Here is an 18,200-nt window from a genome sequence, read left to right as displayed (position 1 = left end):
TGTTTGGCCAATATGCAGCATGTCATTATCCCATATCACGACTTTGCGAGGGGGGAACCGCGCGCACATCCAGTCCTCCACACGATTCTACACATGGGAGCGGGTAGCCATTTAACTACATGGCTATACAAGGCCATACGGGAGCGAACCATCAAGCCACTTGAGACCTTGCGGGCCACATGGGAAACTGAAATTGGGCGAGTGCTTCATGAGAGGGAGTGGGAGAGGGCTCTGGAGTACCCCAAGAAGGTATCTAGAAACGCACGCTTTAAAAACATTCAATACTACATACTGCACAGAGCTTACTTAACACCCGCGCGCCTCCAACGTTACTACCCTGACACACAGTTCCTTTGTCCCAGATGCAGCGCGCAGGACGCAGATTTCCAACACACGCTGCTCTGAGTGACCTCACGGGGATTACCACTATGAACACATGGGAGGCCAGCGCCTTAGGGATCTTCCGAGCACGTAAGCAACAAAAGGTGCAGACTCGTTTTCTTTCCCTAGCGATGCTATTGGCCAAACGCAGCATAGCCATGTACTGGCGATCCCCCACTGGCCCTCCCCTGGCAGCTTGGGTGGGAGCGACACATAAATGGGCGGCGGCAGAGGAGGAGACATTACGGGAGGAGGAAGGGAGAGGGGCCCGCAAGAACCCTATATCAATGGAATGGGCCATGTTACTATTTCGATTCAAGCAATGGACCCCTGGCGAGGACCCTACAGATGACACATTCACACAATCTGCCCCAATAGAGTAGTCCCACATAGCCGGATAGGGCACACTAATGCCGCTGCCGGTCGACCCTAAGAGGAGTTCCAAGCGCGAGTTTACGAGGGGCCACACCCACACGACAGTTATACACTCGGTCACGCGGTCCGGAGGTGAATTTCCATGCCCTTCCCCTAGTTTAAACCTGTGTTACACCCCTGTTCACGTGACATAGTATTCATGCGTATCCATGGGATACACACACTGCCTCGTACTTGATCATAACATCTTTCTGAGGACTCTACGTCAGGATTTACAGTTGGTGTGTAATACCGCATACTGTGCTTTATTCCATACTTACTGGAAAGATGTGAATGATGTATGGTATATTAAATCTGAAAATGTCAATAAAAATATGTTACAAAAAAAAGGTCAAAAAAAAAAAAATGCAGCATGTCATTATCTTTCAGAGAACTCGTGAAAGTGTCAATTTATCCAAACAATAACTTTGCTACCACACAAGGCGACACAAGTCTGCTACCAGCTCCATGGTATCTGCCTTTCAAGGTCTGACAGTAAATGTGAAAAATATACATGTAGTCTTGTTTGACATATATTCATCATGCTGGTTCATAGCAGTTATGTCTCGGATTATTGGGAAGTCCCCCAATGTAGAGTAGAAGTCAGTGGTTAACACTATATGTACCTCATGAATTGACCACTGAATTGGAGAGGTCTTCACCCCAGTTTATCACAAGAGCTCCTGCCAGACGGCTGCAGCATCTCTTCCTATGCTGAGAGCCAATCAGAGAGGAGCAGAGCTAAGCCCCGCTGATGTGTGTTTTTCTTCCAAGGAAACACTCTTTCTAGACTTAAGGCTGATATTCACAGCTTCTCCAAAGTGAACAGGTATGCAGTGTGCTGTGGCCCAAGAAACTCTAGAGGCAAGTTAGGTACTCCACACTCTCATAGTGTAGCACATAGAAGTAGTCTTCCAGTTACTAAGCTCCTAGGAACATCCCACTCTTGTTACAAATGTTCATATTATTCTTGCTGCTAGTAACATACATGAGTGCTGTTCTAAATATATTCTGTGTGGTTATTAATCAAGTACTAAGCAACATGATTAGACAGTTGAAATAAACACTTTTAAACATATATAGTGTCTTTTCTTAGTACAGTACTTGTGAGTGCTGTGCTAAAGAACAAAATTGGGCTTGAATTACCACTGCATCCCTGACCCCTTCACAGAACTGTTAGTAACCCAGAAAGTACGGACACCACACCGGCACGTATGTCCAGTGGGGTTGTGTGGGGGGTACAATAACTTGGAATTCAGTTTAAGCGATGGAGCGCTGAACTTAGTCCAGGCACCCGTGGGTGGGAAAGCCAAAGCCTATTGAGCTTGGCCTGAGCCTTAGTTTATGCAACACAAAAAAATTGTTTACATGATTATTGGGTTATCATAAACAATATTTTCTATCCAAAAAAAGACAGATAGACAAACAGTTATCATATGTTTCACCTTGCTTCACATGAGACCGTATCTTCAAGACCATAATACATACACAAACAAAACATTTTATAACTAAAACGTCAATTATCACTCAAAAAAGAGAACATGATAACCATTCAAGATAAAACAATTGTAAATGAGAATGACAACCCAAATATATAGTATAAATTCACAATAAATTTCCACACGATTATATTGATCACTTAATTGATATTCGTTTAAACCTGTGCACATTTAATTAAATTATTTTCTTAGTACAATATGACACTAAAGGTTATGTCACAGGATTTGTCTCTGTTAAATATATAGCCATTCATATTTAATATTTCTCCATAAAGCAATTGAATTAAACAATAATATAGTGTGCTCAATCCCTAAATATTCACTACCTCTTTAGAGTAGCGATACAAGTTCTATTAAACGGAACAGTTTCATTTTGTTAATTTATCTCATTATAAAAAAAGATCTTTGATTCTTAAAAATGAATTCCTACTCCTAACTTCTAGAGAAAAAATGTAAACTCTGCTAAAAGATAAATCCTATACCTGTTTCTTATAGGTTAATTTAATTGACAATACTTGTGCTGAATCAATGTAAGAGTCTCAAACTTATATTGTGTATCATTAATTATTGCATTATGTCTCAGCCTGCAATTAGTGTAGATAAGTATACCTTTATTTAATGTCTCCATTTATTGTCAGGATAACGTCCTCAGTCTTCGGACGAACACAGAATTATTATCAAGTCTTTATTTCTGAACAACAAGGACAGCATTATGACTATAAGTCACGTTAGTGGAGGATTAATGCTGTTTTTAATAAGATTGAGGCTTTCAGGGTCTGAAAAGACACATGGTAGGTTATTATGTACACCAAGTCTGTATCCTACACTGTAGGAAGAGAGAGAACCAGTATGACAGGAAGGAGGCCTGGAGGCAGCTGTAGTACTTAAGGTGCTGAAAAAGGCATCTGAGTTTGAGAGAGTGGACTGATAGCAAATGTAAATGAACTCTTGGACCAGTGGTGGAAACGCCCCCGAAGCTAAGTGTTTCTTAGTAGGCATGTATTTCCTGTGCTTGACACCTTAGCCTGGCTATCGCCCCTAGGGACAGGCAGTCTCTAGGGACTGTGCTTTCTGTGGCTCTGCTCTCCTATGGTAAAGGGGCAAAGCAGTAACAACCCAGCCAGTAGGTGTCCATGCAAGAGTACGGAATCAGAGGAGACAGGAATGCACAGGATCGAAGCTATGACTGACCACCCGTAAAGCCCCATTCGGCCTGGTCTGGAGAGCACCCCACTGCGGCAAGCATTAATTATCAACAAAGAGCCATGCGCACTGTCAACAGACTGCCTGCTAAAGGGACTATTAGTCCAAGGAGAACTGTTTGCCTGCTGTTGGAGGAGGAGGGGCCACATCTTCTACACGCTACATAGTGTCAGACTCTCAACTGCAGCGCTGGACGCCACACCACTGCAGCTGCCTGGTAAAGGGACTACAAATCCCAGGAGAGCTGTTGTCTGCTGGGGCAGGAGGAGGGACTGTGTTATGTCGTGACACTGATGCGATACGCTGAGGCGTACGCATCAGGTCACGTGGGGTATCTTAATAAAAGCCGGTCGCGCACGCACGTACGCCAGAACGGCTACGGCGGCGGACCACAACCAGCATACCTGTGTCCAAGTGTGTTCCTTCCTGGTCCAGGCCCCGTGTCCTGTACCACGCGGCGCAAGTGATCGCTTCCTCAGGACACCACAAAAGTGGCGACGAGGGTGGGCGTGCACTCGACATCGTGCTGGTGCGGGAGTGGCGGCTGCGTGTTGTGCATAGCACGCGGTGCTCGTGCCCCTGCGGGTCGTTGTGAGGCCCCGTTGCTGTCCCCGGTGCGGCGCTGGAGAGTGCCGGTGCATCGCGCCCTGAGCACGCACCCGAATGCGGTGGTGAGGCCGTCGCTGTGCCCCACGTGTCTGTGGCCCGGTGGACGATCGGAGCGCCGGCGTGCGCGTCCGTTGCTGAACCAGCCCGAGGCTGCCTGCCACATGTCTCGCTTCTAGCGATGCCTGCCCTGAGTGCTGGAGCCTGCGCGCGAGGGAGACGGTGCACCTGCCCCACTGCTGGGGGCCCGTGAGTACCTGGCATTCAGCGCCTGAGGCCCTGGGAGGTGTCACACTGCTGGCAGCGCCTGGGAGGAAGCGTCCAGTTTCCCCACGCCTTGATTTTTGTCTGCCTGACACGTGGGAGGGGTGACACACCCACATAGACACACCAACTTCCTCACCAGGTCTCGCCTAGCGGAGGCAGCACACGCGTGCCATGACGAACATTCCACCAATTGAACCCTTTACAGTGGAGGGGTCACCATCCCCCGTGGCGGCCCGATGGAAAGATTGGGAAGACAGGCTACGCATCTTTTGTGAGGCCACTAAAGTCCATAGGGACCAAAAGCGCGCGATGATCATTCACCTCGGGGTAAAGGATATTCACAATGTCAAGACGCTCCCTGAATCTACCCCTAAAAACTCACACGACGCTAATAGCCGCGCTAAATGAACACTTCGAACCAATGGTGAACCGCGATTACGAGCGATTCATATTTCGACAGGCGCGCCAACTCCCAGAGGAGTCGCTGGACAAGTTTCATGCCCGTCTCAAGAACCTAGCGGCCACCTGTGGTTTCCGAGACGAAACGGAGGAAATAAGAGGGCAAATAATTCAGGGGTGCGCGTCAGTCAAGTTGAGAGAGCGGATATTGGAGGAGTCTGGCAAACCGTTGGCGGAGATATTAATGATGGGTCGGACGAAGGAGCTGTCGAAAGCGCGCGCCGCGCACATGGAAGTTGCGCTTAAGCGCCAGTGAATGTGGAGCCAGTCATCGCAGTGTCAGTCAACGCGGTGTCCGCCAGGCCCAAACAGAGATGGGACAAGAAAGGGGCAGGAGCCACTGTTCCAGAACAACCAAAGTCATGCGGGTACTGTGGGGGTATGCCACATGCCGCGGCCGAATGCCCTGCATGAGGGAAGAGATGCTCCAGGTGCGGTCGTTTCAATCACTTCGAGAAGGTGTGTCGGTTAAAAAGATACCGTAAGCCGTGCCAAGTGGTGAACAACGTTGAGGAAAGAGAGCCGGCGGCCAGCGACATGGATGATGATGGCGAAGAAGAGAGAGTGGTGCATAGGATCCACATGATCGGCACCGCAACGCGCAAGACACGACGACTCCCGCAGTGCAACGTCCGGGTGGAATCACAAGAAATCACCGCAGTCGTTGATACCGGAGCCAGTATTAACATCATGGCTGCCACCCTATACAGCACAGTGCACCCGAAACCCGCTCTACACCCGTCCACAATGACGGTGTTTGCGTATGGTCAAGAAGCACAGCTGAAAGTGTGCGGAAGGTTCAAGACAACAATATCTCACGGCACATGGTCAGTCACGTCCAATATTTATGTCACGGAGGATGGCCAGGGCATGCTGCTGGGCTGCTGGGCTGCCGGGCAGCCGAAGACCTAGGGGTAGTGACTTTTGCATTCGGGGTGCACCAAGAGTCCATGCACAACATACTGGAGGGGTTTGAAGAAATATTCCAAGGGATCGGAAAGTTCCGTGGCAAAGAGATCCACCTGCACATAGACCCCACCGTCCAGCCAGTGGCACTGCGACACCGGAGGATAGCGTTCCACCTCAGTCCACTGGTGGAGGAAGAGCTGAAGAAGCTCGAGGCGGCTGGAATAATCGAAAAGGTATCTGGACCCACCCCGTGGGTGTCTCCCATAGTGGTGGCCAGGAAGCCTAAGCAACCCGGTGCAGTTAGGATATGCGTGGACATGCAGCCCCAATGTCGCAATCAAGAGGGAGCGCCACATCACTCCCACCATTGACGACCTCATCGGGGAAATGGCGGGTGCCAGGTGGTTCTCGAAGTTGGATCTCCGGTCAGGGTACCACCAACTGATGTTGGATGAAGCCTCCCGAAATATTACCACATTTTCAACACACGTCAGACTCAGGCGGTACACCCGTTTGAGCTTCGGAGTATCGAGTGCCGCCGAGGTGTTTCAGAACGTAATTCAGGAACTTATCGCAGGGATCCCTGGAGCCATCAACGTCAGCGATGACATCATGGTCCACGCTAAGACGGTCCCAGAACACAATGAGCGTCTATTTCAAGTGCTACGCCGGATTCGAGAGGCCGGCCTCACGCTGCATCGCGAGAAGTGCGAGTTCCTGTGCAACAAACTGCAGTTCTTCGGGTACACTTTCTCGGCGGAGGGAGTGAACCCCGATCCTGACAAGGTAAAGGACATTAAAGAGGCGGCTGCCCCCACGAACATCACCGAAGTTCGCAGCTAATTACTGTGGACGATTTATCAAAGACCTGGCCAACCTAACAGCTCCACTGAAAGAGCTGACAAAGAAGTCCACCCCGTGGATGTGGGGCAGCGAGCAGGCTTGGGCGTTCGACAAAGTCAAGGAGGCGCTCTCAGAGGCAGCACCGCTCGCATTCTTTGACCCCGCCAAGCTCACGTTGATTGCTGTGGATGCTGGTCCAGTCGGACTGGGTGCTGTTCTCCTACAGCGGAAGACGCCTCAAGATGAGGCATTTGCCAGCCGGTCACTAACTGGGACGGAGCAAAGGTACTCCCAGATAGAGAAAGAGGCAATTGCAATTCACTGGAGATGTCATCATTTCCATTTGTATGTGTATGGGAAACCGTTCGTGGTGTCAACCGACCACAAACCCCTAGTATCGCTTTTCTCAGGCACCTCTACGAAACCGCCGCCGCGAATTGAGAAGTGGATGCTCCAGTTGCAAAATTACAACTGCAAGATAGAATACCAGCCTGGGGCAAGGAACCCGGCTGATTACCTCTCTCGCCACCCTCGGAAAGCCACTCCCCAGGAAATGGAAGAAGCCGCAGACACCGAAGAGTATGTCAGGTGTGTCACAGCTCGATCGTGCCCCATACCGGTATCCATGAATAGTCTCCAAAACGCCACCAGCCAGGACGAACGTCTGCAGAGGGCCAAGCGAGCTGTCCAGAACAATAGTTGGACCCGAGCAAAAGACGAGTGGAAGAGCCTGACGCCCATGGCGCAAAGAATAATGGATGGCCTGTACCATGTGAGGGATGAACTGACCGAAGACAACACGGGATGTCTGCTGAGGGGGCACAGACTTGTCATCCCGACGTCGCTAACTCAGAGGATGGTAGACTTAGCCCATGTAGGCCATCAAGGCATGGTGAAAACTAAGTCGAGACTGCGCACAAAAGTGTGGTTCCCCCTCATGGATGAGATGGTAGAAACAGCCGTTCGTGCCTGTGCTGCCTGTCAGGTCACAGGAGAAGCACCCAGGCCTGCCTCCATCGTTGTGGAACCTCGGCCCAAATCAGTGTAGATTTTGGGAGCCTGCCGGACGGACGACATACTCTAGTTGCCGTTGATGACCACTCGAAGTATCCCGAAGTGGAAATACTGTTGGCACTCAGTGCCAGCGAGGTGATTCCCAAGCTAGAGAAAATAATGGCCACCCATGGACTGGTGAAAGAAATCCGGACAGACAATGGGTCCCCCTTCCAGAGTCAGGAGTTCGCCACGTACCTGCAGACCCTGGGCATTCGTCATCGGCGAATCACGCCCCGATGGCCTCAAGCGAATGGAGAGGCAAAACGGTTCATGAGAACCCTCAACAAAGTAATCCGTATTGCTCATGACAAAAATCAGTCATTGGAGCTAGCCATTTTCACCTTCCTCCAGAGCTACCGCCAAACGCCACACTCCACCACGGGAGTTGCTCCCGCTCACCTGCTGATGGGAAGGGTGGTCACGGACGCAATACCACATCACCAGAAATGGCGACCAGACGCCCCGGATGACAGCGCCATTGATGCCCGCCGCAGAGGAGCGTATGCGCATGCTGATGCCCGACGGAGGGCGGTGGTGCCGGATATTGTCCCAGGTGACTTGGTGCTCATCAAACACAGAACACCCGGAAGCAAGTTCCGGCTGAGGTTCGAAAAGGAGCCGTGGACCGTGGAAGACATCAAAGGCACCTGCGTAACAGCCAGGCGGAGAGGGGAAAGAGTGACTCGAAATGTATCGTACTTCAAACGAATTCAGCCGTCCCAAAGGGCTGGTAGCCCAAATCGAAGGGTGCCCTGAGACAGCCCCGGAAGTGTGGAGACTTCGGTGGAGCCAACCCTAGCTGAGCCCCTGGATGAGGTGGGGGGTGGAGCCGCACCCCCATCTGGTGACACTGAACCCCTGCTACCCATTCCACAGTCCAAGGCGCCCCTGCGAGGCGGGAGTGATGATCCTGTGGACCGCGACGGCGGTGCTAGCAGTGACTGTTTGGGTCGCAATCCTGGTGAATCGCCGGCGAGAGGAGTGTCCAGGTACAACTTGAGGCACAATCCAGAGCCCTCCTGTCGCCTGAAGGACCATGTCACGTAAGACTGTTTTGATTTTGATTGCATTGCAATTGTGCAGGCTGATAACAGGTAGACTCTGGGGTCAGGGACGTGTTCTAGATCCAGGGTGTTTTGCCAAGTTTTGAGTTGTTGAAGTTTTTGTGTGTTGGGGAGGAATGTTATGTCGTGACACTGACGCGATACGCTGAGGCGTACGCATCAGGTCACGTGGGGTATCTTAATAAAAGCCGGTCGCGCACGCACATACGCCAGAACGGCTACGGCGGCGGACCACAACCAGCATACCTGTGTCCAAGTGTGTTCCTTCCTGGTCCAGGCCCCGTGTCCTGTACCACGCGGCGCAAGTGATCGCTTACTCAGGACACCACAGGACTGCATCTTCAACCTGCTTTGTAGCTCCTACTGTCTCCTGTGTAGTATCCGGCTGGATACATTCTAGTGTTCCACTTTACTGTAACCCACACTGAATCACTACATCCTGCAGCACAGGACGCCAAGCGCACGTCTTCATTCAGCCTGAAACTGTTAGTTTAGCTCAGAGGCTGCTCTGCATTTCCCTGTATGCAGCAGCTGCACAGAGTAACGTCACAGGTGGAAGCCCCTAAAGTAATTGTGAAAGTGACACAGCTCAGAGCTCTGCAGCCACAGACTGTCTGCACAACAAGTTGAGTTCTGTTCAGTTTCATGAAGCTGGCTCAGGCCCGCTCACCGCAGGCGCCTCTCACGAGTGCCCTCACTTATATTTCAGGTTCTTTGCAGCAGTAAGGTCAGTTAAGATAATGAAATGAAAAGATTGTGAAAGAAAAGGTTGCAATACTTTGTGAACTTTGAAAATATATTGAGTCCGACAAACGAACGTAAGCTATCTAACAGCAGCCAAAGAAACCATATATCAGTTTATGAAAAACACTTTTATTACACAACACTGTTGTCTCGAAAGTGTGCAAACATCAACCGATTTCACGAAAAACAAAATCAAATAGGTACAGTTAGGAAAAAAGCGCTCTGACGTGGCAAGCACTGGCTGCGTCATAGCTGTTTATTTTCTTACTGCAGGTTGGTAGTGTGGGTGTTGGGGTAAGATGTAGCATTATAAGTATATATATTTAAAAGTAAAAATCTGTTGCAATTCAAGTTTGTAAAAATATATAATATGGAAATTGGTTTTAAATGGTTGAAATAAATGCGTCCAGGATATGCATCTGTCAGTGACAAACAGTCACAGGGAGAGTTTAAAGTGTGCGTGCGATTGAAATTAAGAAATAAACAAAGCATGTTGAGAAAAGTGTTTAAAGAGTGCGGTCTGGATGTGCATCTGCTAAGGGCATAGTTACAAGGCAACTTTAAAATATATACGTGAATATCATTAAAAGAAAACTATTGAATGAAGTATTAAAAAGAGAAAAAAAGCCCCCGGTAACGAAATACATTCACACGGAGTCTCCCTGTGAGGCTAAAAGTGTTTGTAAGCAGACATCAAGGGAGCAGGGAAAAGTAGATCCCACAACCCAAACAGTGGAAGGACACACAAGTACCATGGCATGCTTCAAGGAAGGTCAACACTAACGGAAGACGACATGGCAGAATGCGCTGACCAATGAACAGAAACATACATATCGACAGACCTGATTCTGGTGGGATACTCATGATTTTTTAAGCAAAAAATGCCTTTATTTTATGTGTCACAAATACCCTACTAAAAGCCCACCAGTAAGCCCACCTGTAGGTTTGTTACTGGGTGTAAGGCTGTGACCGCATTATACCAGGTGATTCAAATGTAGAACATGGGAGGAAACATAGAGCAAACAATTCACTGAGGAGAAATGGGACAAGCTACGGGGTTACTCACAGCTGGTCTCAAGAAATGCCACGTCCAAATGCTCATTTTTTATCTATCTGCATCAGAAGTGTCTTTGGTTGCGGCGGTGACGTCGGGTGACTCTGGTCAGTGGTGGCGGAGATAGTGTCACTCATAGTTGTTGAAATGTCACTCATAATTACACTGAAAATATGAAAATGTCACACATAGCAACCTGAAACCTTGGTAGCTATGTATGGATAGTCTTTTAAAAGCAAATAATAGATATGGCACAAGTTTACATGAAGATGGATGAATGCTGGCTCACTGTCAGGTACTTGTACAATAGAACACTGGCGCTGCTGCAACAGGCAGACCCCCTGTATGGCCAGCCTGCAACAACTCGTCATGGACTCCCGGGCCTGTGCTGCAACCAACACCGCCCATGCATGATTCATGGTCATGTGCCACTGTACACACACTGATGGTGACAGTGCTCACTTTAACACAACATCTGAAGGGTGGAGAGGTGACCTCCCCAATTTATGACTGCCACACACACAAAGGAGTAGGAAAGTGGATAATAAAAGGTGGCACGTGCTCAGGTAGAGAAAAAACTGCCCTCACTCTCAAAATTGTGACATGCTTCATCATTGGGCTTGCTTACTAACACCCCTGCACAGACAAACGCATGGGGTGGCGCAAAGGGGAGGGGAAAACAATACAAACAATGAAAATTTGGGATCACCGAAGAAAAGTGCAGCTAGTGAAAGTTAAAACTAGCTCGGATGTGTACCCACTAGAAACTTTATTCCTGGGTCATCTGGCTAGTTTTTGAAACGTGAAGGATGGTGGTGACAGGAGAAGATTAAGATTCCTTCACCCCTCCTCACCCCCAAGGTGTCAACATGTTTCTGCCATTTAAATCGTTCCCACAGTGTCGGGTCAATCCAGCATTCATCAGGACTCTCCGGATCCCAAAACGTAGTACCCTTTGATCCTGGCTTAGGTATCTATGGAATGCATTCCTTCCAACTTGGGGTTCCCTATTTCACGCACACTTCATAATCTGTGGGAAAAGCACACGGAGGGGAGAGAATTATTACTAGATTGCCATTTGATCCTCCACAAAGTATCAGGGAGTGGAAAATCCAAACCCCTGGGTGCTTCTTCCCTCTTTGCACCACATCCACGCACCACCTCAAAGCTCACAGTATCCTATTGGTATAATATTTCAAGCATCACGTCCAAATCCGACTAAACATTGATCGTGGAACAGTGTCTACGCCACATAACACTCAGGAAAACGCTTTTACCAATCACCAAAATCCGTTTCAATCAAATGTGCCCACTAATGCTGCTCAAGAATATCTCGATCGCCAAGTTTCACCAAGTGAATCGCTAGAATTAGCGAGGGCTTGAGAGGGACCCTCTGTAGTCAAACTCTACAAGGAGATAAAACATATACATAATGGTGTTATAAATAGGCATGATTATTTGATATGTATAAATGGGGAAAATTATTAAATCTGGAATTAACTCATAGTGCCATTTCACACAGTCGGGGTCATGACCACTGAAAGAATGCCTGGATTACAGTGCAAATGGTCCAGTTCACGATATACTTGCGTATACCACCACACATGGTCATAATTAAAGTAAGCAATCACGTATTTACTTTGTCGCTGTAACTGCACACCCAGTACCGTAATCTATGTCTACATCTTTTAGATGTTCCCTCCCAGACCCCACCCCTAGCTCCTTACTTCGTCAAGGTGGGTACACTTCCTGGACATTCTTCAACTCTCGCCATGTAGGTGGCGAGTTGCTGTCCTGCTCCTACCCTAAGACGGTAGAAGTTCAGGTCACGCAGGGGACGTAGGAGTCACATGATCTCGACGTCTACGGCGTCATGTGTCCAATCTTCAGAACTATACTGTGATTTTTTTGACAGGTTATTGGAAAGACAACTTTATTGAATGCGTGTCTATTCCTCAAGTTAGCTAGGGAGCCACTAATCAAAAGTGGAGTCTATAAAGTGGTCAACTTTATATGTTCAGGGTGTTCAAGGTGTTAGAAATGGGATCTCTGGTTGGCTAAGGCTTGCGCCAAAGCCAGACAGAGACCACCACTCTAGTCAGGGCAAGGGAGTTACACGCCAAAGATAACCCCTGCTCAACCCCTTGGTAGCTTGGCACGAGCAGTCAGGCTTATTCCGGTGGCAATGTGCAAAGCGTTTGCGCACACACACAGCAACAACATCCCAGGCACACTACAAAAGGAACTCCACACAAGGTTATATCAAAAATAGCCTTTGTATTCTCATAACACATTAGAATAGTAAACACATACTATACATGGTGCCACCTGGCACTGGGTCATATTTACAAGACATTATATACACCTGACAGGTGAAGAACTGGGCTTTTAAAGCCCAGCGGCGCAGGGTACGCCTGAAATCTTCTGAGTTCGCCTTCCAAATTACAGAGACACGGAACACTCTGTCTGGCATAGGAACTTCAATTTATTAGCTACAGCTAAGTACAGTTGTCCTAGAAGTACATCGGTGGTAGGTCTCAGGAGACTGCCACTTCAATCTGTGGCTCACAGTCTTTTGTAGCGCTTGAATCCCCTAAAGCAACAACCCCCACAAGGTGCAATAAAAATACAAATCATCCACAAGAAAACATTCTTTGTACAAGATACAGGATAATGGGCAATAGAAATTCCTTCCCTAAGGTCGTGTTCTCTACCTGACCCGATAGGTCAGGTGGCATAGCCATTCCTAGGTTGAATTAATTTACGACAGGACGTGTTTGCGGGTTGAAGATGGTGATTCGTAACACAACTGGAGAGGCCGAGAACGGTCACCAAGGGTCAATAGATGGTTATCTGGGGGATTAGTTGCTTCGAGTCGGGTCTCAGAATGGACTTAGCTCGGGGAAACAGGAAAGGTCGTGTAATATGTGCAACAGTATAGAACGTGAAAGAAACGCTATGAATGTTCAAGGGGCCTGAGTGAGGGCAACAGCGTGGTGGCGTTACAAGCAAAGACGAGCCATATTTTGAATTTCCTCAGACCCTCCTTTTGCCATTACTCAGGCAAAGAAACCAGAGGCTGGTGTTAATCTGAATCAACTTCAATAGCTAAGAAATCTACAAGCTGTTGTTGCAGCATTATCTTTGTGTTTGCTGCTTTCTGTGATACCGTATTTGGAACACATAGGGTGGCGCAGAGTCCGCATATAGCTGGACCACATTGTAGGCAAAGGCAACATGAGAAGAGAATAGCCAAAGTCGCTCCGACAAAGGTAAGAATCTTCCATCCCCATGTAAACAGTAGTCCCCCAAACCATTCCATCAGAGACCAATTCCCTTCATCCTGGCGAACGGACTCAGCGATCTTATGTAGCTTAGAGATGGCTTGGTATACTGTAGGGGCGTAGTCTGGAATAAAAATGCAGCAGCTAGATCCGATCAATCTGCATACGCCCCCACGGTCAGCAAGGATGATGTCTAATACCATCCTATTCTGAAGCGTGACAAGGCGGTCAGCAGCGAGTTCTGCAGTGATGTTACTCAAAGCTCCAGCTGTTTCATTGACAGTGGCTTCTACAACTTGAATTAGTTGTCTTATGTCTCTACTGTTGGCTATTGAACCCCAGAATGGAATGAGTCCTTTCAAGACATCCCCGACATCTTGTCCTGACGTATCCTGGCCGGACGCCACCCCTCTTTTCTGTAAATGATGCTTGGCATCTGCTATATATGTAGGGGGCAACAACCAAGCAATGTAACAAGTGCCTCTCCAATTACCTGGTAGAGAAGTGTAAGCCTTTTTTCCACACACGAAGTATGTGTTACGTGAGGGAACCATGCAAGGCCAATCTGTCCCATTTAAGGTCACAATATGTTGGCAAGTGCTTGTACCTTTATATTCTAACCCTCCTTTCCTAATACAGAATGGTGCTTGTCCAGGTACCACTAGAAAAGTTTGCCCTTTCCGAGAGGTTCTATTAGAGGGCAGAAAATACAAATCCGTAGATTTGGTTTGGCGATCTGCATATTCTAACTTCTCACTATCCGTCCCATATATCCTTTTTCTGTCTCGCCAACATAAATGGTATAGATGTACTCCCAAGCCCCTTACTTCTTGTGTATCCCCATCTCCAGAAAAGACCCAACTGGCGCTTAATTCCCACCATGCACTACAAGAGCCATTAAATGAAAAAGGAAGGGTAATGTATGGCATTCCAGTATTCACTGAACTTGGCAGAAGACCACAAACCCAACAGTTTGTCGCATTAGTGGCCAATTGATGTTGGTGTAGCATGGAAACAAATGTGTTGTTGCGGAATTCACTCCTTCTTGACTCAACATGAGGTGGTAGAGTGCCATGCGTATGCATTTCAACCGTAACTTTGGGAGTAGGCTGTGTAAAAATTACGTGTAGTCCCCATCCTATACAAGACAATATAATACATATCAAAATCAATACTATTAAAACCACTATAAAACGATTATGCAATAATTTACAATGCTTCGTGCTCATTGTTTGTATTTTGTCCATTCCCTTGTTAACAGTCATTTCCAGCTCTAAATATTGCCCGTGACAGGAGGTTGCTTCACTCAGCTGTGATTGTCTGTAGTTCTTTATACTTTCCTACAAGTCCCACAGGCCTAGAGCCACATTTGGGTCACAATTCTGAGACTTACGATCACGGCCCTGCAATCATGTGGAAATCAGGAAAAAGACAAAAATCAATGAAGCACTATTGAGGTATTTTGTTCAGTCTGGGCCTCAAATCGTACCTCTGGGAACCAGGTACAGTTTGTTCTTGGAAAAGGAGATGTGGTTTAGTAGTGTCTAATTTCACTGCCGGTGGTATAGCTGTCTGGAGGGCCTTGTAGTCGTCTTGTCCTGCTCCGGCAAAGTCTAGGCGTGCATCACTGAATAGTCCAAATTTTGGTTTTCTTCCGGATTCAGAGTCACTAATTTGTTGATGAACCCATTGATCATAAGGCAATGGCAGGGGCACTCTCTTGCAATGTACCCCATTTACCCAGTTCTTTTTGCCGACCACCTTTACTGCAGTATGCGTCGTCAGGAGCACCTGACGGGGCTCTCTCCAGCGAGGTTCCAAGTTCTCTGACCTCTGGATGTTTTTGACACAGACCCAGTCTCCCGGCCGTATGGTGTGACCAGGATCCGTTGAAGCCTGGTGCAAAGTATCTTGTACCTGTTGATGAAGGACACATAACTTAGTGGTTAGATCATGTAAATAATCAATCAATAATGGATGCTCGGGCAGGGAGCACTGCTGCTGGCCGGTGGGTGATGGCGGCAGCGGCAGGGTCGGCAGCGGCGGTGAAAGCCCTGGCGGATCCGGCCCGGGGGGAGCCGGGCATGTCTGGAGGCAGAGCGGAGGGCCGGCGGGGTGGCCTGTAGACACGGAGGGATGGAGCGGGCCTGGCTGAGCCACGGGAACAGCAGCACGGACCGGCCGGCGGGGGAGGAGACCTGGGCGGCCCGGCAGCGCCAGCTGCAGGCTCGTGAGTACTGTCCCGGGGTGAACAACCAGCCGTATGTGTGTGAGACGGGCCACTGTTGTGGTGAGACGGGGTGCTGCACCTACTACTATGAACTATGGTGGTTCTGGTTGCTTTGGACCATACTCATCCTCTTCAGCTGCTGCTGTGCGTACCGACACCGCCGTGCCAAACTGCGGCTACAGCAGCAGCAGCGCCAGCGGGAGATTAACCTCATAGCTTACCATGGTGCCTGCAACTACCCCCCTTCTATGCTGGATCTTGGGATGTTGGCATCTTTTAAGCTGCCAGCATACGAGGAGGTTGCACATCGTCCAAGCACCCCTCCTCCACCATACAGTGCCATCCTCACCCAACTCAGTGGGCCGAACACACGACTTGAGTCAAACACCGTAACCCCTTCACCAAGCTCTGAGAACTACACCACCTGTTCCTGTGAGTCAAGCACAGTTACGTCTCCGAGCAGCACCTCTTTCTCTGTACAAGTCACCGATGAGACTGATACTAGTCATGCCAGCACACCCAGTGATGAAGCCAGCAGGCCTCTCAGCACAGATACCTTGAGTGCCAGCCCTGGGATTGAAGATCTAGATGCATCAGACTGTTCTGCAGAACCTCCATCCAGGGAATACCCGCCTTCCAAGCAGACCGTATTTTCATCCTATGTGGACTTCTTCGAGGTGGACTGTCATCGGTGCTCCGACATAGAGGAAGAAGATGAAGAGGAAGGGGATGAAGAACATTTTCGGCACCGTCGGCTCACAGGCGACTCTGGAATTGAAGTATCTCGTTGCCAGGTTCAGGGCGAGGAAGGTGAAGAGAGTGAAGAACTGCATCTGCTACATGATAGCCCCGGTTGCTCTGGGCGGCTCAAAGGTGTTGCGGACTCTCCGCCTGAGGAAGCTGTGCTGCCCTCTGAGTGTGAGAGTTTGTGCAGGTATCAAGAAGGTAAAGATCTTGAATCACCGGTGCAGCCTGTGTGAATAGAAGACAAAGGAATCCATGATTTAATGGGCTTGATGGAGCATTTGATGGGCCTTTGCGGCAATCAGCCCTTCTTCCGAATGGCTGCCGGGGAATCTTTTTCAATATTCAAAAGGCACCTTCTGTGCAATCCAAATGCTGCGATGTAGAGGACCAACAGAGTAAGCACAGGGTGAATCGGCAGATTCGGTGAACCCTTTGAGACACTCGGACTGTGCAGTATAGCTTATTGATCATGCAGACCATCTGACACATGCAGTCTTTGGTTATTCACAATGTGGACTCTGCTATTCATCCACGTGAATTTCCAATCTCCTACAGGCAAAATTCTTTCACTGCTAGGCCTGTTTTCCTGTGGCTGCTTTCTGGTGGAGGGTAATCATGAAAATCTGCGAGTTCCCTACTTGCAGACTGAGGGACTATCACAAGCATATTGCCACCGATAAAAGTTGGACTGTGCCTTGTAGCGCACTCTTGTACAATCGGAGGAGAAAGGCCTGAGTTAACCTTCTGAAGTGGCTATAGAATGGCATGGATACAGGGCACTTCACCGTGATGCAACAGCTGACTATTAAGAAGACACTTCTTCGGAGCACTATACATAATGCGCCTCTAGGCTTTTCATGGTGGATATTGACATTCAGTTCCATCTTTTGGTGAAATGAGTTCTCAGGGAGTAGGGTTCTTTGTCACAAACAAACCCACAGTACCAGTCGCCACTGACCAGTAAGCACCTAGTGTCGCGGTTGTGCACCTGCTAAGCTTGTCATGACCACATATACTGAATGACCACTATAGTGAGGTCCTCTCTAACATTGGTCTCTGATCGTTGCACATTAGACAAGGTCATGCAAGAAATGGGGGTGGTGGGATTGGCAAAAATGATGGATGGGATGTTCTGTCAATTTTTACAAATGACCTTATTTTGGTCATTTTATTTCGCAAGTTGCATTCACCAACTCAGACCTTCCGTCCCCATACACCAGCAGAAATTGGATAAGGGAAGGGTGAAAAGTTGGATTTCTTAATATTGTGCATACACAATATTTACGGACATTAAATATGCGGCACATGAACGTCTCAAGTGGGTCAGCTGAACCGCTTGCTGCTTTATCTACCTGTGAACATGTAGGTTGACCAAGGCTAGTGAAATAACGGTTAAGACGTGCAAGATAGGTCTGAAGGTTTTCAGCATATCCTTTGCAA

The 18,200-nt window shown here is 48.5% G+C and overlaps 1 protein-coding gene across 1 annotated transcript; it reads left to right on the top strand.

Moving 5' to 3' along the window:
* Window positions 1-15,773: 15,773 nt before the first annotated feature.
* Window positions 15,774-17,085, top strand: LOC146839519 (uncharacterized). The gene has a single exon (XM_085651542.1). The coding sequence runs from the start codon at window positions 15,920-15,922 to the stop codon at window positions 16,991-16,993; it is 1,074 nt and encodes a 357-aa protein (XP_085507668.1). The 5' UTR covers window positions 15,774-15,919; the 3' UTR covers window positions 16,994-17,085.
* The last annotated feature ends 1,115 nt before the right edge of the window (window positions 17,086-18,200 follow it).

Source organism: Triturus cristatus, chromosome 4_1, assembly GCF_964204655.1.
Source record: "Triturus cristatus chromosome 4_1, aTriCri1.1, whole genome shotgun sequence".
NCBI lineage: Eukaryota > Metazoa > Chordata > Amphibia > Caudata > Salamandridae > Triturus > Triturus cristatus.
The sequence above is the reverse complement of the archived record's forward strand: the minus strand, read 5'-3'. Positions and strand labels throughout refer to the sequence as shown.

What these genes read in the sequence shown, in the direction of transcription:
- LOC146839519 (XM_085651542.1), top strand. Translation starts at nt 15,920, where the DNA reads ATGGAGCGGGCCTGGCTGAGCCACGGGAACAGCAGCACGGACCGGCCG.